At 40.1% G+C, this 26,905-nt stretch overlaps 1 protein-coding gene across 2 annotated transcripts in view; it reads left to right on the forward strand.

Moving 5' to 3' along the window:
- The first annotated feature begins 22,697 nt into the window (after positions 1-22,697).
- LOC148033956 (cilia- and flagella-associated protein 70-like) overlaps positions 22,698-26,905 on the forward strand; it is a 173,696-nt gene continuing 169,488 nt past the window's right edge. For both annotated transcript variants that reach the window (XM_087681937.1, XM_087681938.1), the window contains exon 1: positions 22,698-24,531. In XM_087681937.1, coding sequence (XP_087538063.1) covers positions 22,808-24,531 — 1,724 coding nt within the window. In that variant the 5' untranslated portion in view covers positions 22,698-22,807. The remainder of the gene's footprint in view (positions 24,532-26,905) is intronic.

A 26,905-nucleotide genomic window follows, 5' to 3' on the forward strand; every position in this document is an offset into this window, starting at 1 on the left:
TGATCTCTACATTGCTAGTTCAACTAATGTTGTGGACTTTGAAAGTTTTCAATCCTTTGAACTTCATCTTTTTCTTATGGCCCTTTACAAAGTACAATAACACTAGATCGCCTTGCTCAAAGTCATGTTATTTAACATGTTTGTCAAACTAGCTCTTGTGTCTTGCCTTTTTGCAAATTAGTGCATGGGTAGCTAGGAGTTGGGTCTCACAAGAGGCATTTTAGCTCTACAAAGTGTTTTGTCCATGCCTCCTTTCCATCCCATCTCTCTTGCACTACCACTCTCAAGCTTGAAATGAAAAAATCCACTCACAAGATTGCTTCGATCCCATAGGTTAGCTTGAATGGTGTTTTCCCTACAGCCATAGTGTTGCCATTAGTTTATTGTCCCAATCTCACTACTGCACGAGGCAGAGAATATCTTAGTGAGGACGTTCACTAGGATCTTATTCATGGATTCTACCTAACTTTTAGCTTGAGGGTACTATGGTGATGATTTTCTATGGATGATCAAGAATGTGGATAGTAAATGGGCAATCACTTCATTAATGAAGTGAATGCTCCTTGATCATTAACTAGCTCGATGGGACAGTTGAATCGCAAGATCACCTGCTCTCAAAGGAGCTTAGCCGTGGTCTTAGCGTCATTCTTCCTAGTGGCCCAAGCTTCGGCCCATTTCATGAGATAATCCATCATTACAATGATGTACTTCGCCTGTGAGTATTGCATTGCGAGGCTGATTGGTCCAATAAAGTTGATCCCCCACTTTTCAAAGGGATGTCATGCTATTACTGGGGGGTCAACTCCATCTTGTCCTTACGGATGGGTACTTTGGTCCATTCATTGCAATGCTTCACAAACTTAGCAACTTCACCATGGAAGAGGGTGGGCCACCACATTTGAGATTGCAGCACCTTGCATGCTATAGTGTCTCTACTAAATTGTCCTCTAGCAATTCCACCATGTGCTTCAGCAAAAGCACATCAAGAATTTTATGCTCACACACTCATCTTTGCAATAACCCATCCTATCCTAGTCCATAGAGCTGACTGGCAATTAACTTATAGGGTTGAATCTTAAGGATAAGGCACTTTAACCTAGCCTTCTCTATAGGTCTCTCAAGCAATCCATACTCTAGGACTTGGACTATGTCATCTACCCAATAGGTCTCTCTCACTGGACATGCTAAACACATGCACATTAGGCAAGTCATCTACGATGCCCGATCTCTAGCAACTTCTCCTCTAGGTATGCAGACATATGGTTTGCCATGTAATGCTACTTACCCTTGCATACAATGATAGAGAAGTCAAATTATAGAAGAAAAAGTAACCATCTAGCTATGCAACCTGTAATGCAAGGTTTGTTTACCAGATAAAGTAAAGTTTGATGGGTTAATCAAGACGTAAAGGGCATAGCCAAAAGATAATGGCAAAACTTCTTTACAACAGTGAATACCATGGTTAGGCTTCTCTCTTTGTTGTGAAGTGATTCATCTACGTATCTGTGAGTTGTTTGCTAGCAAAGCTCATAAAATAATCAAGATTATGTTCACCAGGTTAGCACAAAACAGCTCCCACAATGAGCTTTGAGGGATCAATGTGCACGTGGAATGTTATGTTCCAATTTGGGGCTCGTAGTATCAGTGAGGTCATGAGAGTCTTTTTTAGTTCCTTGTAGGCACGTTAGCATTCCTTAGTCCACTCGAATATAATTAGAAATTTGTAAAGGGATCTAGCGATCAATTCATAGTTCAAAGGGAATCACTGATAGTACCCTATGTGTCCTAGGAAGAAGCATTGAACTCACATATAGTTCATGGGTGGTGGTAAATTAACAATGACTCTGACTTTGGAGAAGTCGATGGCCATGTCGTTCTTGGACACCACGTACCCTAGGATACATCCGTGTTTTACCCAAAACTTCACTTCAAGGGGTTCAAGGAGAGATTATATTGCCTACACTACTCAAAGTTGCGCAAAGTTTATCTAGGTGTTCCCTCCAACTAGAGTAAATACATAGATCATCAACAAACACCTCCAATTCTCACCCAAGCATGTCTTTGAAGATGGCACACATGAGGCGTTTAAAGGTAGCCGATGCATTCATTAGTCCAAATGGCATGACTCTGTAGGCAAATACACCCCATTCCATCGCAAACACTATCTTATGCCTATCATTGAGTGTATCTACACATGGTTATAACCTGAGAAGCCATCCAGGAAACTTAAGGCCTCTTTTCCTGCTACTCTTTATAGCATGTGCTCCTTGTAGGGTAGTAGATAGTTATCTCTCTTTGTTGCAGCATTGACTTTTTTATAGTTTACGCACACTTGAATTTTTCCATTCTTCTTCAGGATGATCACTATGGGAAATACCCAATCCGTGTGCTTGATTTCATAGATGAATCTGACCTTCAATAGCTTATCTATCTCCTCCTTGACGATGTGTATGTGCTTTGGATTCACTGGGTATGGCGGTTTTTTAACTAGTGTTGCATCAAGAGTCATCGGGATTTTATGGGTCATGACCCTCAAATCGACTCATTTGAGTTCATCTAAGGACCAAGTGAATACATCTATGTACTCTCATAGGAGAGCGACGAGATCATTCTCCTCTTGCTCAATTAGGCTGTCAGCAATGAACATGGGTCAAGGCTTTTTCCCTTCCCCTACCAAGTTGACTTCCTTGACCTTGGCAGGCCCTTCTATTGGTTCATTTGCTTGTTCTTGCCTCTTAGCTCCTAACAAGATCACTACCCCGTCACCTTTTTTGAACTTTGTGAAGCACTTAGGTAGGTCTTAGAACTTCCGTTGTTCTTTGACTTTCAACCCCCTTGGCTGATTTCTTTTTTCCTCCTTCAACTACCTACACCTTAGGTGGACTGGCAGATCTCCTTTGGTGTGTTTGGTCTTTGATGGTGGTCAGGATATTTCTGGGTCGCTCTTAGAGCTCACTTCTGACTTGGTGTTAAATTCACAACCTTCACTAGAAGGAGTTTTCCCTAGTGGTTGCAACTCTAACGCTGATTTTGTTCTAAGGAGCAATGCAGTACTTGGTTGAACTAATCCAGCTTGCTTGTAGTCTATCACTCCTAGGTGGTCCAACCAAGTACAATCGCATTCTGTTTTGAAGACTTATCTTTTGATCCTAAAGACATTGGCTTGGAGTCTACTAGTATCTATTCAATCATTCGTGACAGTCCATGTCATACTCTATTGTCTCAACCTCTTCCTTACTTTCCTCATTTATAGATTAGCAGTCTTCATTCTCGTCGTCCGAATCGTTACCTACTAACTATTCATCATCTCCTAGGTTTCTATTCTCGGCCCTCTTCTCATTCATGATCAATGCCCAAGTTGTGTACTTTGGTCCACTACCACTTTGGCTCGTCCATGAGATCCTTGAGGGGCTTGAGATTGGCATCTCAATTACCTACTAGCTCTCTTGTCAACTATTCAAGGATCCCCCCTGGAGCTCAAGTTTGTTAGACGAAATGTGGAAAGGGACAAGTGTTGGTTGTCTACTAGAGCTCGTGGCCATGATGCAAAGTGGTATTAATATGGCGAGCTCTTACGCTTCAATAGATGAGATGTTGTAGCTTTATGGGACTCACTTGATGTCCTTGCAACCTTGTTGAGGCTTGAATTGCACTTGCTATTAGTACTTTTATACCTTAGTACTAGTATACATGCAGAACCAGCATATGTAAAGTGACTCAAAATGTCATATGAAGTTTTTTACCTAACATTTAGGAGTTTTCCTGACATTCAGGAAAGTGTACCTTTTGAGATCCTATGTGATCAAGAATGTGATGTACTTTAGGACAGCGCTAGATTTTGGTCACTCATGTTTGGTTCTATCATTATGTACCTATTTTCTGAATTTTTACGTTGTTTATTTCAAGTTATTTGATCAGGAGTGGTCTTGATGATAAAGAATTGTGTGACAGTTTTTAGGACAGTAGTTTTGTGCTGATGAATGTTTGCATAGTGATCACGAAGAATGAATGTGTGGAATGGCTGTAAATCATGTCATGAAGTTTTCTGCAGTAACCTAGTTGTTTTAGGCAGTTTGATGTTTTCTGCATTTTCTGTTATGGTCTTGGTAGGACATAACACTTTGGTGATCCTGCTAGTTTCATGGGAATAACTCTCATGATTTAGGTATCAGGCTTGGAAAGAATAATTGCAAAATTGGATTGCAGGAATTCAGGATGCTAATGGCATTGGAGATGTACAAGCTGCTTTGCATGGGCATATTTATGTCAGAAAAATATCCTTATTTATCCAATCCTATCCTCATGAGGAGCAGATCTCGAGAATTAAGGGAGGTGTTGTCAAGCCAGCAACAGCAAACTGCCAGGCCTAATGCTATGGATGAAGCAGTGCGATTAGGTAGGCTAGATGAAGAAGAGTTCACAGATGTTGGACAGAATCCCTTGGGGGTGGGTTTTTCTGAGGGTTTCCAACAATGTACCATTCTCTTGCCACCTCTACAGAGTCTCCCCCAACACCTCTAACTCCTTCAAGTATACCAGGTTTGTTAGATAATGAAGAAGCAATATTGCCTCCTGACTATCAGGGTACTCCACCAAGGCATGCACTTGAAAGATTACAGCATGCGATGCTAGGAAGGACATTCATGTTAAGGAATGTAAGGGTTCCAGTAAATAAATATTTGAGTTTTAACCCTTTACCACCATAGAGGAAGCCCAACAAGCAAAACAATATGAATCAAAATCAAATGTTCAACCCAAACATGAGAGCATCTAAATTTTTAGGCAAGAAGAAGGAAGATCCAAACTGCCATGTGGCTCAGTTTGAGACAAGGTGGGCAGCAAGTGGATTTAATTAATTGTATGGAGATCATGTCAAAGAACAGTAGTTTGCAACCACTACTCTGCAAGGAAAAGCCATGGATTGGTTTTCCAATTATGGTATGGCAGTAGCCTTTAATACATATGATGAGTTAAAAAATGCATTTTTGGGCAGGTTCTAGAAAGATAAACACTCGGGGGATATTCTAAGGAAGATCAAGAGGATTAAGCAAAAGAGTATGTTGGTAGAAGATTATGCTCAAAAGTTTAGGAACCTATTGAACAAGTTGAATAATGCTAAGGTACCATCAGTGGAGATGCAAATTACTTTTTTCATTAAGGGCTTGAGGAGTAGAATTAGGAACCCAATTGCTAATGTAGAATTGGGACAAAATGGTACATTGGATACTATGATTAGGGCTACTATGAGAGTTTAGAGAAGGTTGGGTACTTCTCGTTCAAAAACACATAAAGATTATGATTCTTCAGGATCAAATTCTGATACATGTTTAGATTCAGGATCTGAAAGTGATATTGATGATGATGATAGTGAGAACAGTTTAGATTCAGAAAATGATTACAGTGACTCCAATGATGAGGAGTCTAGCAGGAAGAAACATAGGAAGAAGAAGAAAAAATCAAGACCATCCAAGTCTAAAAAGAAGAAAACAAAGGACCGAACTAAAAGACAAGCAGAGGAGAGTAAACTAGATAAGAAGATGAAGCAGAAGTTGAAAGATTTAGGTCTATCAAAGACTAAGAGGAAGGAAAAGTACTGATTGGGGGAATGATTATGTAAGTATACCAAGGGGATTGAAAGAGATCAGATTATCAACAGTTAATGAGGTAATCCTGAAGAGTTCTTCTCGACCTATGGTAGCTTAGACTATTAATTTGGCAGATGAAGTGGAAGATGATGAGGAGGAAATGTTTCTTCAAGCAAATCCTTCTGTAGTTCTAGTGTTTGAAATTGATGTGGATAATATTATTCAGAAGTACCAGGATTCTTCAATACCTACTGAACATAAAAACTTGGACCACTAGGCTACTCAAATTTCAGGAAGAAACCAATTAGGACAGCAACCTGAAGGTCAGGAGAAGCCTAATGTTCAGGACAAGTCAAAAAATGAGACCCAAAAAACGGTTTAGGACTAGGGTAGCAGTTGGCTTGAAGAATTTCAGTGAAAAACACTTGGAAATCGACTTATTGGTGTGGATAAATGTAGAAATGGCCCTGAAGTACTGGACACCAAGGGTCAAAAAGCAATTATTTAGGCTGAGTTGAGATATGAGCATACCATGAGAACATCTACAAGGATTACTGAAGATGAGGTTCAGGAAGTCAACTTGAATCTTGAAGGGGAGGTTCAACCCATTAAGGTCAGTATCTTTGTGGAAGAAGATTTCAAGAAAAACCTCATCCATTTGTGCAAAGAATTTAAGGATATCTTTGCTTGGGATTACACAGATATGAAGGGATTTGATCTAGCTATTTGTCAACATAGAATAAATCTTAAAAAAGATGCCAAGCCAATTATCCAGAAAAGGTATAGGATGAATCCTGAATTATGCCAAGTAGATCAAGGAAGAAATTGACAAGCTCTTGAGGGTTGGATTCATTAAACCTATAAATGAGGTCACTTGGTTATCCACGATAGTGGTGGTGCCTAAAAAGAATGGAAAGATCGGGGTTTGTGTGGATTATAGAAAATTGAATGCAACCACTATTACGGATCCTTTCCCTATCCCTTTTGTTGATTCCCTTCTTGATGATGTGGCTGGCCATGAAATGTATAGTTTTCTGGATGGTTTTTCAGGCTACAATCAAATAAGGATGCATCCAAAAGATATGGATAAGACAGCCCTCATCACTGAGTGGGGAGCATATGCTAGTACGATCATGAATTTTGGGTTAAAAAATGGGCCTCCTGAGTTTTAAGGAGCTGTCCATAAGACGTTTAAGCCGTATCTAACAACCTTTATGAGGGTGTTTATTGATTATTTATGTGTTTTTGGCACTAGGAAAGAGCATCTCCAACACCTTAGGTTATGCTTTGAGAGATGTAGAAAATTTGGTATGTCCTTAAATCCTTTCAAGTCACTGTTTGTAGCAAAGAGAGGTGTGCTCTTAGGTCATATTCTATCTGAGGAAGGTACATCCATCGATCCAAGAAATATTGCAACTGTACAGAGAGCCAAAATTCCAGCCAATGTGCAAGAAGTTGTGAGGTTTGTTGGAAAAGTGAAGTGGCATAGTAGGTACTTAAGGTATCTATCCCATATTTGTGCTGCTCTTACTACTTTAACTAAAAAGGGGATGCAGTTTGTCTAGAGGGGAGATCATGATAAAGCTTTCAATGTCCTCAAGAAAATGCTCGTTATAGCTCCTATATTGCAACCTGCGACATGGGATTTGCCTTTCCATATTTTTGTTGATGCTTCTGAACTTGTTGTGGGAGTTGTGTTGATACAAGACAAAGTATGTGGATGGTATAGGCCTATTTATTATGCAAGTCAGAGATTGAGTACTGCTGAAAAGAATTATTCAATAATTGAAAGAGAAGCACTCAGTATGGTGTATTCAGTTTAGAAATTCAAACATTATTTGCTTGGGAATCAAGTCATATTTCATGTGGACCATCAGGCACTCTTGTTCCTGATCAACAAACCTCAGTTGACTGGAAGATTGGCCAAATGGATGTTGCTGTTGCAGGAATTTGATTTCAAAGTTATCCATACTCCTGGGAAAGAACATGCTATAGCTGATTATCTCAGCCGACTAGATAGTGATGATATGGAGGCAGGGGTTCCTAATCAGCTTCCTGATGTTGAACTTTTTGAAATTCAGGTAATAGATTCTGACTCCTATTATGATCAGCTGTTGCATTTTTTACAAGATGGAGTGATGCCTGCACACTTTACAAAAAATCAAAGGAAAAGATTGGCATTGAAGAGTCTGTCATTTCAGGTTATTGCGAATCTTTTGTACAGAAGAGGAGTTGATAATGTTTTACAGAGGTGTGTTCCTAAATTTGAGCAACCAGCAATTCTTCATGAAGCTCATTCCGAACTATCATGAGGTCATTTTTCTAGAGAGTGTTTGCAATGCCTAAGGGAGGGTCAACCTCTTGACAAGGGTAGAATGCAAGATCATATTGTATTACCACTTGAACCATTTCAAAAATGGGGAATAGATTTTGTTGGACCCATTAAGCCAGTTGCCAAAAGGACAAGTAATAGATATATTTTGGTTTGCACTAATTATGCCACAAAATGGGTGGAAGCTCAAGCCTTGAAGGATAATAAAGCTATTAGTGTGGCCAAGTTTTTGTATACTAACATCATGACCAAGTTTGGATGCCCCATTGAGTTGGTCAGTGATAGGGGTAAGCATTTTTTGAATCGGGTTATTCGGGACCCGACTATTAGGCACATGATTCTTCATAAGAAGTCGACTCCATACCATCCTCACGCTAATGGTCAAGCTAAGAGTTCCAACAAGATCTTACTCTATATCCTGAAGAAAATTGTTGAGGATAATAGGATGGATTGGGATGTAAAGTTGGATTCTGTATTGTGGGCTTTTAGGAATGCATACAAGGTGACAACTGAACTTACACCTTTCAGGTTGGTGTATGGATTAGAAGTCGGTCCCTATGGAGTTTGTGGTCCCAAGTTTAAGAGTTGCTGTTGAACACAAATTGGATCATGAACAATCAGTGCAGCATCGAATGGAACAGCTCTTGAAGTTGGAGGAAGACACGGTGTTAGCTACCTATGTGGCGGGAATCACACAGCAAAGGAGACAGGCTTGGGTGATTGGGTTGTTGTTTACAATTTTTGATTGGGAAAATTCCCAGGTAAACTAAAGCTTCAGTATGCTGAACCATTTATCATTCATGAAGATCTTGGACAAGATACATTTCTGCTGAAAAATTTGCAGGGCAATATCTTGAAACCTGCAGTTAATGTTTTAGGTTGAAAAGGCTAGTGCAACCTTATTATGCACTGGTTAATTTAATTTTTCCTATGGGGGCAAATGACTCAGTGTTTTAGGGTTGCATGTGTGAAAGGTCACTATTGCATACTTCTGACATGACAATTGGCACAAATGAAGGGTCACTCGAAGATGACTTGAACTTCCCTTTTGAAATGGAGAAGGACATAGGGTCTTTTACTGTTTTTTTCCTTCTCCCTCATCATGTGTTTCGCGCCTTGCTTTTGCCACCATGATGCACACGCATCAAAGCTCTGCACAGAAGCTAGAATTACCAAAGCATGCTCGGCTGGAAGAAGAGGAGGAGGAGTATGATGTGTTTGATGATGACCAACTTGTGTGACATAAGGATGACGAATTAACACCGAAGTAGGGGTCGCAGATGTCAAGTCCCAACGCTGTGAGTACTCCCTTTATTGACTCTACGTTAGTGCTTGATCTTGAGGACAAGGTTCACAATGGTTAGCTGCAAAGCATTGGCCTATATGCATTTGCATGTCTACCATGGTCTCAATGGGCAGCGAATGGTCATGCATCAACACAGTTGGATGTGTTGAGACAAATGCAAGGTATGATTGCAGGCCGTATAGATTTAACCACAACTGTTATTACCCGAGTGTTTGCACTCCCCATGAATGGCAATCCGACATTGTGGAGGTGCAGTGAAGAGCAGATGTACCATGCATTTGGGGACCCTGCTAGTCCTAGAAATGCCTATGTTTTGAAAAGAATTGATGCTGTGAGGAAGTTGCAGCCGCATTGATTCATGGAATGCTTCATGATGTTTATTAAAACCAATAGTATAGCTGGGGAAACTTATGGAGTTATTTACTATGTAGAGAACATTGGCATACCAAATTGGGCAGGATTGATGCTAGATCGACTAATGGCTCAGATTAAGATATCAAGGCCTAAAAAGGTTTTTCAAAAATCTCGAATGGGGTGTTATTTAGCTACACTCTATGAATATGCTCAATCACAGTATCCTGATGTTGCTTTGGACACTTTGTATGGTTTGAAACCATTGTCTACAGAAGGTGATGCAGTGCATGTTGATGGTCAAAATGTAGGTTTTGATACTATAAAAAAGGATGATGATAGTGATTGCCTTTTTGCAGGTGATGACCACCAAAAAGCTATTTACAGGGATTTAGTCGAGGTTGGCTATGACAAAGAATATGCTCGCAAGGTTGCATTGGAAACTGTTAAAAGAAATCATCAAGATGTCTCTTTGGCTGATGTGGTTACTCATGGGAACCAGAAAAATGCAAGTATTGTTAGAACTGAGGGCCATGAGCATTCAAAAAAGAAATAGAAAATTGGCAAAATATGGCTACGAAGTATGCATGGATCTGCTATTAAGCAGCATGATATTTCTGCAGACATTCAGGTTCCTGTAGAATCTGCGATTGTTGGTGAGCATGTGGATGTTGATAAGATACATGTTCCATTTGATTCAGCTCACTCTTAGGTTGGTGGTGCTGAATTTAGTAGTTTGTTAGATGCATTGAATATGATGAAGAAAGTGATGCTATATTTTGAGCAGATTGAAAAGAATAATGTTCAAACAACTGTTGAACTTAAACATGTAAAGTTTCATTTGGATATTCAACAGAAGAAGTGTGATGTGTTGTCCAAACACTTGTAGGTGAAGCAAGTTGAATATGATTCATTGCAAACTGAGTACCTTGTAAGATTTGCAGATTTGGAGCAGTTACTGGATAAGCAGAAGATGTCAATAGCATTGTTTGAAAGATGGACTCGTGAATTGAAGGATAAATGTATGCAAGGAATGCAAAATTTTGTGGATATGCATGCTGGGTTGCAGGTTGAACATAAGATGCTGATGGAGAGGTTTAAGCCTCTTAAAAATGTTGAAGAGCAAATATTGCAGAATTTGGAAGTGGATGTTGATGCTTCTATAGTACTTAAGTCTGAATTTTATGAGATTCGGCATGCTTTGATTACTAATGTTAAAAATACTTGGCAGGTTATGTTTGGGCAATTTGAGAATATGGTTTCTAGACCATATCACATGGTTAAGGATGTTTTTGTGTCAGCTGAGTATGATGCACCGATTCATGAAAAGAATTCATTGGTTCAGCAGGTATCTGATTTGCAAGCTGTGAATATGGATCTTACTGCCAAGTTAGAGAATGCATTGGAAGAGAAGAGAAAGAGTGATGATTATGTGGCATCTTTATTACAACAAAAGAATTTTCCGATGATGGACAAGGATGCTATGTTGCAGGAAGTTATTCATGAGGTGCATGGAGAAATTAATGCTATGGGTCACGTAGTTGTTGAGATCATGTTGTTGATGGTTTGGTGTGTAGACTGTCTACTTGTAGAGACATCATTCTTTACACTCCTAGTTCTTTTTATTAGTTGCCTTTGATGTATTTCTTATTTTTTTATCATGATATACTGTAGTGCACTTTGTTGACTCTTAGAATCAATTATGCAATTGCATCAGAGGGCTTTGAGTATCCTAGAGGGGCTCTACCCATGGTCGCTCAATGTGGCTTGGCAAGGGGTGCAAGGCCTCTGGCAAGGCATAAATGTATTCTTTGAGTTACTCATTATCATATTTAGTTTGTATACTTTTAGTTAGATAGTTGCATGCTTGTGGGTTCGAGTCTTGACTACATGTCCTAGTCATCCACCGGGTTGTGCCAAGTGTTGAGGCTTGAATTGCACTTGCTATTAGTAATTTTATACCTTAGTACTAGTATACATGTAGAACCAACATGCGTAAAGTGACTCAAAATGTCATATGAAGTTTTTTACGTGACATTCAGGAGTTTTCCTGACGTTCAGGAAATTGCACCTTTTGAGATCCTACGTGATCAGGAATGTGATGTGCTTTAGGACAGTGCCAGATTTTGGTCGCTCATCTCTAGTTCTATCACTATGTACCCGTTTCTTGAATTTTTACGCCGTCTATTTCAAGTTATTTGATCAGGAGTGGTCTTGATGATAAAGAATCGTGATGGTTTTCAGGACATTAGTTCTGCGTTGATGTATGTAATATGTAGGTCATGTTTGCATAGTGATCCTGAAGAATGAATGTGTGAAATGGCTGTAAATCATGTTAGGAAGTTTTCTGCAGTAACCTAGTTGTTTCACGTAGTTTGATGTTTCCTACATTTTCTGTTATGGTCTTGATAGGCCATAACAAACCTACTTATAATCCTCTTCATCATCTAAGAATGGCAGGTTGATGGTGGCTAGCACATGCATCCAATCCTACTTGTCCCTCAGGGCAAGGGATATACTTCATTAGTGACTCGTATCCTAACTTGTGAATCTCCTTTCAAGTTAGCGGAGATGGCATCTAGGTCAATCGATGTGGTCTTCCATGTATTCATCTCGGTTGTTATAGCCTCCAATCTGTTGCCTAAGAACATGAGACCATTGCCCCAATCTTCTATCACTCGTGCATTTTCCATCTAGGGTCGGCCTAGCAAGATGTTGTAGTCCACTCCCTTCATGACTTTCAAGTTCATTGAGAATTAGACTCTTGCTATTTTCAAGGGCTAGTCTTTTAGTATTCCAAATAGTCTAACTTTCATTTTATTGGCCAACATGACATTAAACCTTACAGTCTCCAAAGGTGGGTTACCTCAAGCTTGTTAGGACTGCATGGCTAAGTACATTGACTCATGCTCCTATGTCTACTACGATCCCTTTCTTGTGGCATTCCCTAATGCTACGATAGCTAGGATTGCATGCATTTTCATGCCTTTCCAAAAAGCATTCACATGTAAGGACTTAGGCATTGAGCTTAGGGTTAAGTACATATTTGCATGGTCGGGCAAAGTCAGTCGCCAAGCTCATTTGGTCTTTCTACCCACTGCTTTAGCAGTTTCCACCATAAGGTTGGATTCTGCCTAAGCAATTCTCCCAAAGGTAGAGTCACAGGGGCTTATCTCAATGTCGTGAGCAAGTTGCCAGCTGCCTACTTTTCATTAGGCTGTATACTCTTTTTCCAAATCTACATATCTGTGGTGTCTAGGCTCTGTCTATGTGGTGCTAGGTGGGGTGTGGACGCATCTTTTGATCTTAATCGAGTAGGAAAATTTGGTGTGCTCACACTAGAGAGCTCATCGATCTCATCTTCAATAATGGATTTTGCATCCTTTAGCTATGCTTGGGAGTGGGCTTCTCCCGCCCACTCCTTGACCTTATCAACCACTTCTAATTGGTGCCTCGGATCAAGATATTCTCCAATCTTGGCACTTTCCTTTTCTGTTGTCTTAAGAGCAGACGTCTCTGCTTCTACCTCTGTGACTTGCTTCCCCTTTGGTAACGTGGTGGCACTATCTATCTTAAGTGTAATCTTTGTCTCAGTCCTCTTTCTCCTTCTACGATGTCTCTTCCCTATTGAAGTTGCATCAAGGTTGCTAGGTATGGGTAATGAAATATTGGCCTACTTTGCCTATGCTCAAGTCATGATATTCAACAGAATTGGCATGGCTTCACCATCAAGTGTCTCAACTCCAAACAACCCCAATGTTATGGATAGCATGATAGCCGAGAGCTAGTTGAAGGTTTTTGCCTAGGGCACTTTTAGTGTACAAGTGTGTGATCTTATACTCAGGGCATCTCAGGTCGGCCCTCTCTTGATTAGCTTGCTCCCTTTTAGGGCATTGAGATGAGATGTGTCCTACGTGACCGCAAGTCTAGTATGCGATGGGTTCCTGGTTTTGTCCTCCTAGACCTCTACCTCTTCCCCTACCCAATGCCATCACACCGACATTGGTCTGAAATCCATCAAGATGGGATTACCCTCTTCATCCTATGAGATGTAAGGGTTCACATATGCTTCATTCTTGTTCATTTCCTCAATGTAATGTATCGGAGCATTGCTCAGTGGGATGGGTCATGATGGGTCCAAGTGGTCTAGGTATCCCTGTGGGGTTTATATCCATCCTAGGGACTACTCACTTTGAATCATTGGGTGCTGGGAGAGCTAATGGAGCTCCCCTTCCAAAATTGACAATCTATTTCCTAGGTAGTAAGGCTGATTGTATGGCTGTGAGTATGGCAATCGCCTCAATAATCGGCAATGCATTGCATCATGGACAAACTTGCTACAGCTGGTAAAAGTTGTGGATCTAGGATCCATACACTAGATAAGAAGGTGGTTTCCTCCACAATGCATGTATTCCATGTGAGTTCATGGAGGCCTTCTCATCATATTTTGAAGCCTAGCCAGCTCTAACTTCACGTCCACCAATTCTTGGCTCTGGTTGTTGACACTCTTTTCCTTGTTTTAGGTGCTTTGGCTAGATCTTTCACTCACAATCGTAGCTCTTTCTGAGGTTCTAGAGGCAATGTTATCTCAATTTGTGGGCCTTAAGCTTCTCTCCTTGAGCAAGTCATCCACTTGTATGGCTTCTTCAAAGACACTAGCTAGGACGTTCCTTTGTAGGTTTGAGTTGCTCACCAAGGCCTTGTAAGCTCTTCCCTTCGAATTCCGCTTATGAACATGGTGGAGACTGCTCATTTGCTAGGTCACTCCGCGGCTAGGATTCTCTTAAAGAGACTCCACACATGGGTAACATAGTCTCCAATATCCCCCTTGTCCTTTTGATTTGCTTTCATCAACCTGACGATGAGGTTGTCAGAGTGTCCTGCTCAGAGAATCTCTTGATGAAGAGACTCTTGAGGTTATTAAAGTTATTGTGTTTGGCATTGTTTAGACCAGTGTACCACGTTCGTCCTTTGTCTCCTAGGCAAAGTCCCAAAGCTTGTGTGTGTTGAGCTAGATTTGTGAGGCCATTCGCCTCGCATACTTACTCAAACTGCTCCACAAAGCTATACGGGTCATTGTCGGGCTAATACTTGTTAAGTTGCTTAGCAACCACAAGTATCTTAGTCTAGCTCTTAGAATTCAAGGTGATTCCCAATCCTACTACCATCAAAGTTGCCAGGGTTGCTCTCCTCTGCTCTACAACCGTATTGTCTAACAATTGCTTCGTGAGAAGCTTGCTTAGGGTAAGATCCGCCTTTAGTGCTCTCTCCCTCTCAGCATTTGGTCCTATCCTATTTCGGTTGGCAAGCATTAAGATGTGTTGGACTTGGCGCATTTCTATGTCTTGTCTCAGCCTTTGAGCTCGCTACTCTTGGTTGTAGGCAACTATGCCCTACAGTGCTTTCCTTGCAAACTTTCACTCTTCCTCGAGGTCAGCTATAATGTCCTCAGCTAGTCTACTATGATGCTTCATTTTAGTTTGTGGATCATACCAGGTTATCATTTCCTAAACATTGACTAGAAATTCTCCCAAGTTAAGCATGTTATTTTTAGGATTGGTATTGGCTCCTAACATGTTGCCGGTCTCTTAAGCAACTAAGGTGTCGATCAAATTGATTAAGTCGGGTAAAGCTGCATCCCTAATCGTGCCTATCGTTGTTACTCCCTAAGAAACTTGATTATTTAAGTCTCTCAGTATTCGCTGATTGGTGTCCTTGGGGCCACTATTCGATGTCTCGGGTCTCCTCCTACTAATGGATTCATTCAGCTTATCTTATCTTATGTGAATTCCTTGTTGTGTAAAACAATCCTCAATGTTATATGCACTCAGATGCTAGTTGGCTTCTTAAACCTCTCTTTCCTTAGTCTTTTACCTCCCCCTTATCTCTCTTTGCCATCTTAATGCCTTGAAGGTCTATTTTTCCTATTTTTTTCCCTATTTTGGGCATGGTATTACAACAAAAACCCTACTATGCATTTCTCTTTTTTCTATGTTTTTCCCTCACTTAAATGCATCCAAATCACAAGCAACCACTTACACTAATCAAATCTACTCACTTAAATCCAAAAAACCAAAAAACTTACTTGCAAAGGAGATCAAATACCTCTTGAAGTCCCTCACTTCCTACCTATCTCAAGCTCTGGTTCGGGGCAAGCCCTACTTCAATGCTCGATTCAGAGTGCACAAGCATTCAAAGCCTAAATCCGTTGGTCCTGGCAATTGAAGTAAAATGTGGGAGCTCACGCTCAACTGCCAAGACCCACGGATCACTTATTGTTTCAAGCATTTCAAGCCCAGTGCAATGGCTACCTCTCACATAGTCATGCGCACTCTCACACCTACAAGTATAGTGAGCTTACTTTCATGCTCAATCGAGTTGCCTCCTCCCTCAAGCACTTCGTGGAGCTTGCCTCCTCCCTCAAGCACTTCGGTAGCTCCACGATCCAAGGTGCAAGCTCAAGCAAGCTTGATCCTCAATCTCCATGCTCCATGCTCCATTGCCTTGCACCAGACAAGAGAAGAAAATACAAGAGAAAAAAAAGAGAGAAAAAGATGGAGAGCTTCTTCACCACGGTTCCTCACCTTCACACACTCACTCCCTCACACTCCCTCTGCCACACACAAGGAAAAGCAAGCAAGAACAAGAAGAAGATGGAGGAGGAGGAGAGCTAGTTTTCGCCACACACAAGAATGAGCTTCTTCATTCACTTTTTGCCTTTTATACAAACCCTAATCCCCTTTGGGCACCCATTTCTTTTTTACATGACTAGCCATTTTAGCCTAGGTCATCTTTTCCTATTCCCTTCCTATTTACATTGTGGCTTCACCCATGCGTGTCTACATTTACAAATTGCACAAGAGGAAGCCTAGCACTCTCTTACAAAAATTCAAGATGCGTCTTTCCTCTTTTGCACTTGCCTTGAACTTGTTAGGTTGCCCTTGCTCTTTTGGCATTTTCTCCTCCCATTTCTTCAATCAGACTACCTTTTTTCGCTTTGCCTGCATCTTTTTAATATTCATTTTTACTTTCTTTGCACTAGGGTTGAAAAAGAGATTGTAGATTGGTTTTCTTTGTACATTTTAATTTATTGTATTACTCTTTTTTGGTCTTTTGGTTGCATGTTTGTGAGCAAACGAGTTTTGTTTGTGAGGATTGATCTTTTAGGTAGTTTTTGATGATTATAGTCTAGGTTAGTGATCTCTCTCTCTCTCTCTCTCTCTCTTCCATGTTGTAAATTTTTTTATATTTGTAGTTTATTTGTTATTAGTTTAGTTAGAGAGAGAGAGAGAGAGAGAGAGAGAGAGAGAGAGAGAGAGAGAGAGATTTGTTTTAGTGTCGGTTTTGTTAATAGGTTAGTTGGTTTTGCTAGTAGGTTAGTCTCTCTCTCCTTCTCTCTCTCTATCTCTCTCTCTCTCTTCTCTCTCTCTTACTCTCTCATTCTTCTCCTCTCTCTCTCTCTCTCTCTCTCATTCTCTATTTACGAATTTTATAAATTTTATAATGAGAGGGAGAGAGAGGAAACAAGGAGATGATAGAAAATAAAAGTTAGAGAGAGAGGTTGGTTGGAGAGAGAGAGAGAGAGAGAGAGAGAGAGAGAGAGAGAGAGTAGATCAGTTATCTTGGTTAGTTAGTTAGTTAGTTATTGGACTGGTTAGTTGGTTAGCTAGTTAAAGAGGGAGAGACAAAAAAGGAATGTTGCAAGGCTTTGAAGTGGAGAAGTGATATCACACTTGAAAAGCGAAGTCAAGGTTTGCAATTGAATTTATTTTTGAAAAGTCATATGCTTAAAACTCTACCATTGTATTCTTAAATAATTGATTGATGTGTTGCCATGCTCATTTCTTTTGCAAGGATTGAATCTTTAGGTGTTCTAGAAGTAGGTAATGATGCACCCATGAGTTTGTAACATTTCCACTTTAAAGCTTATAATAATAAAGAGTTTCATTGACCATGATGGATACAATTTGACTAAAGTGCTTTCATAAGTTACATTAGATTAGATACATAGAGCGGATGCTTTGTATAGTTTAAACTGGCAACCAAAGCACATCTCTCTTGCTCTCTCATTTAATTTAAATATAAATATATAGCTTTGAGTTTTTCCTTTTAGTCTAGGACATATTCAATTTTTAGATTGGCTTACAAAAGTTATTGCCATGGAGTTTGTTGTGGGCATCCTTTTATTTGTTTTGTTTTGTTAATTGGCTAGGGATTTTTTGGATGGTGATGCTTTTGTACGTGTAGCTTTGTGTGCATGGCATGCTAGAATCTTGGTTCATTGAATGGTTAGGTGTAGATATACAATTAAATAGATAAGAGCATTATTGATAATAGCACCAAGAAGTATTTGATGTGCTTTCATCTCAAAATGTAGTCCTATGGAATGCTCTTATTACATGATATACACATCAACGGTAGGTCATCAATCGTTGAACTATTTATTAAGTGTTAAATAGCCTTCTTTCACCTTACTAGGCATGCATGACTATGTTGAAACTAATGCATTGTTATTCTTGCACTTTTGAGACTTGGATACCTTCTCATCTAGGACACCTTCTTTTCTCTCAATAATATATATATATGTATAGATGTGAACAATGCCATGTACGGATGTGCTCATGCATGGCTTCTTTTGCCTTTGAGTTGAGGACACCTTCGATTTAGGGTTTGTAGTTGCAAATGTGCGTATTGCTTATGTCTTGAATAGCTTTGAGATTTGTTTATTGTGTGACTCTTATATTCTATTGAAGGTTTCGTGTGGTCATGGAACAAAGTGAAGCCATGCAGGATCGAGAGCCCACCTCCGTGAAGGAGGCTTTACAGTCCGCACCATGGAAGAAAGCTATGGAAGCCGAGTTGGAGGCTATTGAGAGGAATGGCACTTGGTATCTCGTGACTCGCCCCTCGAATAAGAAGGTGATTGGCGTCAAATGGGTCTTCAAGACCAAGTACCTTAGCGACGGTTCTTTGGACAAGCATAAGGCTCGCCTTGCTGCTAAAAGTTTTGCACAGCGCCCAGGGATTGATTGTCATGACACTTTTGCTCCCACTGCTCGTATGGCGACTATTCGAGCTGTTCTTGCCTTGGCTGGCCATAGGAGATGGCCTGTCTACCAGTTGGATGTGAAGCCAGCCTTCCTTAATGGTGATTTGAAGGAGGAGATCTATGTCGAGCAGCCTCCTGGCTTTGGATCTTCAGATGGACAAGTCTACAGGTTAAAGAAGGCCTTGTTCAAACATGGTGCTTTCAACTCAATTGAATGTAGTGGATTCAATAGAATCAGACAAAACGACCATGACATCATCACTTCAATGCTTACTAGCTTGGAGCCATTTGCATGGGTATAGAAGATAGTTGTTTTAATTATGCTTTACATCAAAATGCTATATGTTTTTTTGGAGATAGTCATTTGTAAATTTTGCTGTAGCCAAAATGTGGGCTCTAATAGAATGAATGTGCAAAAAATGAAAGAGGTGATAAGGGGACAAGGAATGCATATTGCTAAACGTAAAAGAACTACAAGGGTTCGAAGAAACACAAGGACTACTTCAAGTTCTTCAAACTTTAAAAATCTTGAAACCAAGATAAATGAGTTAATGGAAATACAAATGGGGTTATGCATGCGTGTTGATCATGCACTTGCCATGTACTCAACAAAGTTACACGAACACGCTAAAGGTTTATATGGTATTGTGTATGAGAGAAAGCATACCTAGAGTGTTCTTCAGCAAGTGTCTCGACTGATCTAGGTAGTAAAGTAAGGGTGCTTTTAACAATTATCGATGAGACAAGCACGTTAATGAATCTATTGATAAATGATATGTGGGTATTGCTTTGGGGGCTTGGGGATGACCATGAGCCTGTGATTTGCTAGAGGAGTTGTTGACTGCCATTCTTGCCATTTCAAATGAATGTTACTAGATTTCATACCCTACTACAACAATTGAGTCATTAGATAAACTACCGCAACTAAGGAGGAAGACATACTTATGATGAAACTTATAAGTTCATATTGTCTTGCATATTTTAAAGTGCTTAGGCGAGCAATCTTAGCCTCATCAACCAAACTCTCAGCTAGATACTAACCCCCTTTTGTGCATACAATACATTGGAACAACATAGGGTTTCTGAATCTATGGAGGCAATGTTGAATGAGGGATAAATAATTGCCTTTAGTGAGTTGTGGATTCTATTGATATAAATACTAGGAATATATTCTTTTTGGCTGGCCTGAGTGGGTCTAGGAAGACATTTTTTATATAAGTGTTCACTTGCGAAGCTACACAGTGGTGGTTATATAGCATTGGCAACAACATCATGGGGCATTGATGCCTTACTTCTACTGGGTGGTTGCATAGCTCACTCATAGTTTAAAATCCCAATAGAATTAAATAGTTGGTCCACCTGCAACATTCTTGTTCAAAGTGATCCTACTTAGTTGTTGAGATAGTTGAAACTTATTTTGTGGAATGAGGCTCCTATGACCCATTGATATGCCTTTAATGTAGTTGATAGAACTTTAAGAGATGTTATGAGTTGTGATAAGTCATTCGGTGGAAAAGTTATTTTGTTTGAAGGGGATTTTAGGCAAGCCTTGTCAATTATGGTAAAGGGAACACGTGAGGATATTGTTAATGCTGCACCGTGTTATTCTGATTTGTGGCGTTGTGTGAGGGTGTTAAGGCTATCTAAGAATATATGAGTGTCAACAATAGATAATGTAGTGGACAATGTATTAATTTGTTGGATTCAAGGAATAGGGGATGGAGTGAGCATTATCGAAAATTGTGATAGGTTGCTTGTTCCACATGGCATGGTGTTAAAGGGACATTCTTCAAGAACCTTGATTGATAGTGTCTATAGTGAGGTGTTAAATATGGGTGATTATACATTGCATTTTAGTGAGTGGGCTATACTTGTATCGTGGAAATTCAATTGTAGAGACAGATAACTCATTTTTGTACTCTGTTGAGTATTTAAATACATTAGAACCTGGAGGCAAATTTCTTTCCCATTTATTGTTGCTAAAGATAAATATACATGTTATTCTTTTTAGAAACCTAAACCCAAGAAAGGGTATGTGTAATGGTATACGGTTGATATGTAAGAGAAAAGTGATAGATGCTGAGATAATAATAGGGACCAATGTAGTTGAATAAGTTTTTATTCCTAAGTTTATTTTTATTTCCAATGCTATACAACTGCTATTTATTATAAAACGGAGGGAGTTTCCCATCCGATTGGCATTTGCTATGATGATCAACAAGTCACAGCGACATACTCTATCCATGATTTGGCTTTATTTAAGAGCGCCAGTATTTACCCATGGTCAGTTGTGTATTACATTTTCAAGGGTAAAATCTTCACATGGTGTGAAAGTCTTATTGGATGAAAAGGATAGGGATATGACCACAAACATTGTATACAAGGATGTATTTCAGAAGATGTAGTGATGTGCATTGCTTTTTCAAATACAAATGTAGTTGTTGACTACCATGTAAGGTCATTGGTTTGGCATATGCCATATTTGGTTAGCATATACTCTTTTAAAAGTGAATTAATTTTCATGTTTTAGTATTTATTCAACTTTTCAAAATGGCTATCTAGAGTGGGGTTATGACCCAAATTTTGACTATCAAAAGGAGCTACAATGCACGTTGCGTACAATAACGAGTGATGATATCATAAGGATGCTTGCAAGAGTTGTTGAGCGTTTGCGTGATGATGTCAATATAGACATTAAGCTTCTAGTTTTTATTAAAGTTGTATAATTGTGGATACAATATTTTCGGGTGCATATGTACAAGGTTGATTGTAAGAAGAGGTTTCAATGCTCTCATACTAATAAGATATTGAGACATTTGTTTAAGTATGGGTCCAAGGATTTGAATTGTTTTATGACCATTGCATCAACGTTTGTTAGTATCTACTAAATAGTTTACAAATATTTGGTGAGGTATTGCTATTTTTGGAATGAAATGGTCTTTGTTAATTGTTTCATGTACTTATATTGTGATTTTATTCAAATGCATGTGCTAAAAAGAGAGGTAACACTATCGCATCCCCTATGCGATTACCAATAGAAACTGTGGGATTAGCCCCTGCTTCACCTTTGCATGTTTTGCTTGAGGATGAAGATTTTACTAATGATTCCTCAAAGAAGAGAAAGCTATATTTCTGTTAGGCTCCTTTGAGACATTGTTTTTTTTATAATTGGGATCAACCATTTGCCCATAGTACTTGGAAATAATCGAGTATGTGTGAACAGAAGGTAGGATGTTTTAAACTTGGCCTTAGTGGCTTGCCGATGGAAAGTAGGATGTCTTATACCTTCTCTTTATGGCATGATCATTGGAAAGGTGCTAAAGTTGGTGTTTGGCTCTACTTCACACATGAATGTCCTACTTGGAGATAAAAATGATTCCTAAAAAAAAGAAGTAGCTTCGTTTTGACTAGGTCTCTTAGAGAACGTCTTTTTGTAGTGCTTAATCTTGTTTCAATTATGATCCATTTCAATATAACATTGTCGTTTCTAAATATCATGCAAAGTAAGCATGTGATTTCTTATTGTTGCGTAAAGATGAAAGTTTATAAGTATGGTGCATAAGGGAGATTGTTTGTATAGTTGGTATTCTATTTTACAAATTTAATAAACTACTTTTAGTATTAAGTTTGATGAGAGAGAAAGAGAGAGAGAGAGTAGTTTCTTAATATTATGCGAAGTAGACACGTGTTTTCTTACAATCGTGTATAGATGATATTATATGTATATCTGACATTCTGTATTACAAATTTTATTAGGCGCTCCGTGTCTTGGCTCGCCTCGACGCTTCGCGTCGGGGCGGGCGCGATTTTTGCCGGGGGGTGCTGGATGCGTGGCACTTGCTCCTGTGTTCTCTTTGTTTTTTGTGAGGGAGGTGGGGGGCTGCCACGTGGCACCCGCCCCCCACCTTTCCTTAACTAATAGTATAGATAATGAGAGAGAGAGAGAGAGAGAGGAAACAAATAGATGAGAGAAAATAAAAAAAACAAACAATGGAGAGAGAGAGAGATTCCTATCTAAGGCTACCTTTGCTTCGAAGCGAAGTTGCTTGTCGCTTTTGCGATAGACATAACATTTCGAAATGTGTGCTGAGCGCTAGTAAGTTAAAATCATACCCCAAAATGAACGCTGGGGCGAAGGCGGGCCAGAAACGTTCCCTTACAACAAAGATGCATCCTGCTTGTTGATGAGTCACAAGTCAGTTAACACGGCTATGGAGGACGGCCCCCGTCTGTGCGTCTTCAAAGTGACAGTGATCTCTGCCGACAAGGTGTGGACTGCAGAAGCCGGCTCTAGAGATGGAGCGTCCATGGCCAAAGCTGCCGTTTCCCTGCGCTTCCCTGGCCAGGACGACGCTCCTCCCCATCGATCAGAGGGCGTGCTGCCCTTCTTCCCCGCACCGGAACAACAACCGAGCAGCCTCGCAGATACCACCAGCAACCTTGAGACCCCGGTTAAGGATGGGAAAGCCCCTAAAACGAAGAAAGAGAAGGGGAAATCAGAAGAAACCTCGAAGTTGCAAGAGGTTCCTCCTCCCGCATCGCCTTTGACTTACATCTTCGAAACCCTAGCTGATTATGTGCTGGCCTCGAATTGGCTTCTTTGGCAAAACATTGTGTCATATCCCCTGTTGATTTCGCTCTTTTGGACGTCCCCCTCCGGCCAAACCACTTGTGAAGTTGGAACAGCGAAAGTTGATTTATCGGATTTGCTTTTCAGTTCAGAGGTTGATGTGGTGCGAGAATGCACCATAGAGTCGACGGCAGCTAAGTTACCGGTGTCCACTACTGATAAGAAAGAGAGAGCCTCTGTGAAAGCCAAGAAAGGGAATGCCACAGGAGAATCACCCCCTCCACTTCTTCAGGGTGCAGCTGTGAAGGTGAAGATATCGATTGACACTCCCATCTTAACAGATGTCGAGAGACGAGACGGAGTTTTGTTGGAACTATCAAATTTCTGTGTGAAGTCATTACCAAGTCACATTATTGGCAGTCCAGATGCTGATGCTAACTCCACATTCTCTTTGGCTTTTGAAATACCTGGGCTCTCTGGGCACTGGTGGGACTTGCTTTCAGTTGTGAAACAAGATTTAAGGGACACATATGCTATTGCAAGAATCAATGATGGTGCTTTGGTTGCAGTCCCTATTGAGCTATCTAACCCGGAACAAAATGGCTTGGAAATGGGAACAGATAGGACACAGTTGCATGTGCGTGATATGACATTGGATTATATGCAAGGTTCTCAAATGGCACCAGGAACTACAGCTGTGGAGGAGGGGGCTGCCCCATCCATTCTTGTTAACAAGAGAACTGAGGCAATGATAATGTGGAATGCAACAGTTAGATGGTTTCTCCCAGCTGATGCAGCAAAAGAATTGAAAGAGAACATGTGGAAGAAAAGGACCTGGCATGGAGAGTTTGCAAGATACTCTAACTCTGAGCAGGCCAGCTTGGATTCTCTATTTGATAGAGATCACCTTAGCATGAGCCTTAGTCTAGTGTCACTCTTGGACGAGGGTGTTTGTGAGGCAATCATCAAGTGTCCATTGGAATCTTCGGTTTCCAAACGAGAACTTTTGAGAAGAAGAGTCAAATCAAATGATATCCATGAATCAAAAGAGATAGATTCCCCAAGTGATCCATGGCACAGCAGCTCTTCTCAGTTGAGCATTCATGTGAAGACTAGCCGCCCTTTCCAGCCTGTTTGGATGTCACCTTTCCAGCCTGAAGTAAAGCTGGATGATGTTATAATGCCTAGGCCCAAATTTGCAAAATTCAGTGACATGCTTGAAATTGCAGTGGAAGAGTTTTCTAATGTAGTTAAAGTAGGGGCACATTCCATCTCCTCCTTGCAACAGAATTTATTACCAAAAGATAATTCTGGAGTTTCAGCTACTTGGACTAACAGGCAAAGGCCATCTCTGTTCATTTTTGTAGACTATCACAAGAAATTGAATCAACAAGTTCCATATTTAAAAAAAGTCTATTATAATCAAATACATTTTGGTTTTAATAGTGAGAAGAGAGATGCATATTAACAAAGTCAGCTAAATTCATTGGATATATTGGTAGATATAGTAGATAAATAGATTGGTTGGTAGATTGTAATGCATAGGGATACTACACCTTGGGCCAATGATATGCTAGTCTGACTGAGCTTTTAGAAGAGGGGTTGATTGATAAAAACTTAGAAAGGGGTGGCTTAACTTGTAATGCTAGGGAAGCTGTACCTAAGGCAAATTACATGATAGTATGCTTGAACTTTCAGAGCAGGAAGTCTAATCGGACTCCAATGTAAAATATTTCTGGTTTGTTTTGAAGAAGGTGAAATCCTTTATGATACCTCAGATTCTAGCAAAGAAAACATTCAACAGTCTGAAACAAGAATGTTTTGCTAGGTATCTCTGGTGGGTGAGAGATTTTTTTGTTGTCTACCCAGTAGAGTGCTGATGGAGGTTTTGTATTGGTTGTCATGGATAAGTTTTCAAGAGATTCCCTAGCATGAATTAATTTGAGATATCATACCTTCACATGTTAAGTTCCCTCCAGCATAGCTGTAATCGGTAGCTCATTGAAGCTCTACAAGCTATATAATTTCCTTCTAGCAATGATAACTTGGGAATACCACAATTGAGATCTGGCCTTGCATTTTCCCAACTTGCCTAGATCTGCCTATAATGCCAGGTGTCTCACCGGCAATTTGACCAGTTTTATGCTCTTCTCTAGCTCGGTATGCATTCCAGCCATTGGAGTAACATGTGAATGACAGCACATGGACAGCTCACACTAGCAATTTTAAGTGCCATTGGGCAGGATTAAAGCTTAGTAGCTCTATCAAAACCAGCTAATGATGACTTTGAGCTTGAAGAATAGATTTTAGGGCGAGGATTCTTGGAGTAGCAGCCAAACTTGTGTTGAGAGCTCTTATAATTTTCATACATCCAAAAGCATAAAAGTGTCAGCAGCAGTGACAAGTTCTCACCTGTATTGATGTGGCTTGTGCAGATTTGGTCTCGTGACATGCAAATATGGTTGAATTAGCTATAGTTTGTACTCTCAAGTCAACAGACAGTAGCACGATGAGAGCATTAGCCACAAAACATTGTCCATAGTTCCTTTCTCTATGCAAAGTTTGTTGTTCAACTAGTAGCAGATTATGAATGAATAAGCCATATCAATGAATCCCTTCAATGCTAGGATCTCAACCTGAACTTGAGCTAGGATCGTCCTTTATGGAATCTGAGAGCTGTAGAAATGAACCCAAAAGAAACGTCCATCAAATAGGCTACTCAAAAGAAGATATCCAACATCTTGTGGGACACCCTTGGTTTGATGCCTTGGTCTCTTTTGGGGTAGGACCTTTTGGGTAAATGAAGGCGGAGTTATCCTTTCGCTTTGCTTGGGCGTCTTTTTGGGCCTGATGAAATTGGCCGTTGGTGAATGAAAGGGACCTAAACCTTCTTGCAAGCACTCAAATCTTTGAAAAAAAATTCAGCAACATAAAAACAAATCAAATGATGGAGCTAGAATGTTCTTGCACTTAGTCACAAAAGTGATTGGCCCCAAAGCGTGGCGTCCCTTCCAGTTTTTCTTTATCATCACTGCACTGCTTGTACAATTGAGAAACCCTATTGGCTTTCAAAACTCAGTCCTCAATAGCCAAGAACACTAGATCTGAGTATATGGCTATATTCCATGGAGCCATAAGAAGCAATTTGCTTGATACAAAATGTTGCAAGAAAGATCTTGTTTGACAAAATTTGTAGTGAAAGATCTCTTCAAAAAGCTTGGAGTCATAGCAAGTTGGCACAGAATATTCGAGGCCACACTTGCCACCATCTCATTGGATGTCTAGATTGCATGGCACAATAGCCTTTTCGATAGGTGGTTCGACTATTCTATGCTTGGTGATGGTACAATTAGCACAATCCAGTTTCTTGGCCTTGATGAGTACTTTGTATTGCACATTGCCCAAATTGGTTGCTCTTTTGGGTGTATCATTTAGAGGGACATGATGCAAGTATGGAGGGGTGTCTCGAACACCCATTAATTAGGGTTATGGTGTTGAGCTAAAAATGCATTACATGCTGATTAGTCACATTAAGAGACCCAAAACAAGCTTAATTTATAGAATATCTGACAATATCCTTAGAAGAAATGTGTTCTTAGAGAGTGCTTGTGTCCCATAAGCTAAACCCTACTTTGGGAGGACCTAGCCATCTATAAATAGATAGGCTTCCCATCACTCAGCCTTAATCTGTTTTTTGCATCCTGCAAGTGCC

This window comes from Lygodium microphyllum, chromosome 7, assembly GCF_053477565.2.
Source record: "Lygodium microphyllum isolate KBCC chromosome 7, Lygodium_microphyllum_v1.1.10, whole genome shotgun sequence".
In the NCBI taxonomy this organism is placed as follows: domain Eukaryota; kingdom Viridiplantae; phylum Streptophyta; class Polypodiopsida; order Schizaeales; family Lygodiaceae; genus Lygodium; species Lygodium microphyllum.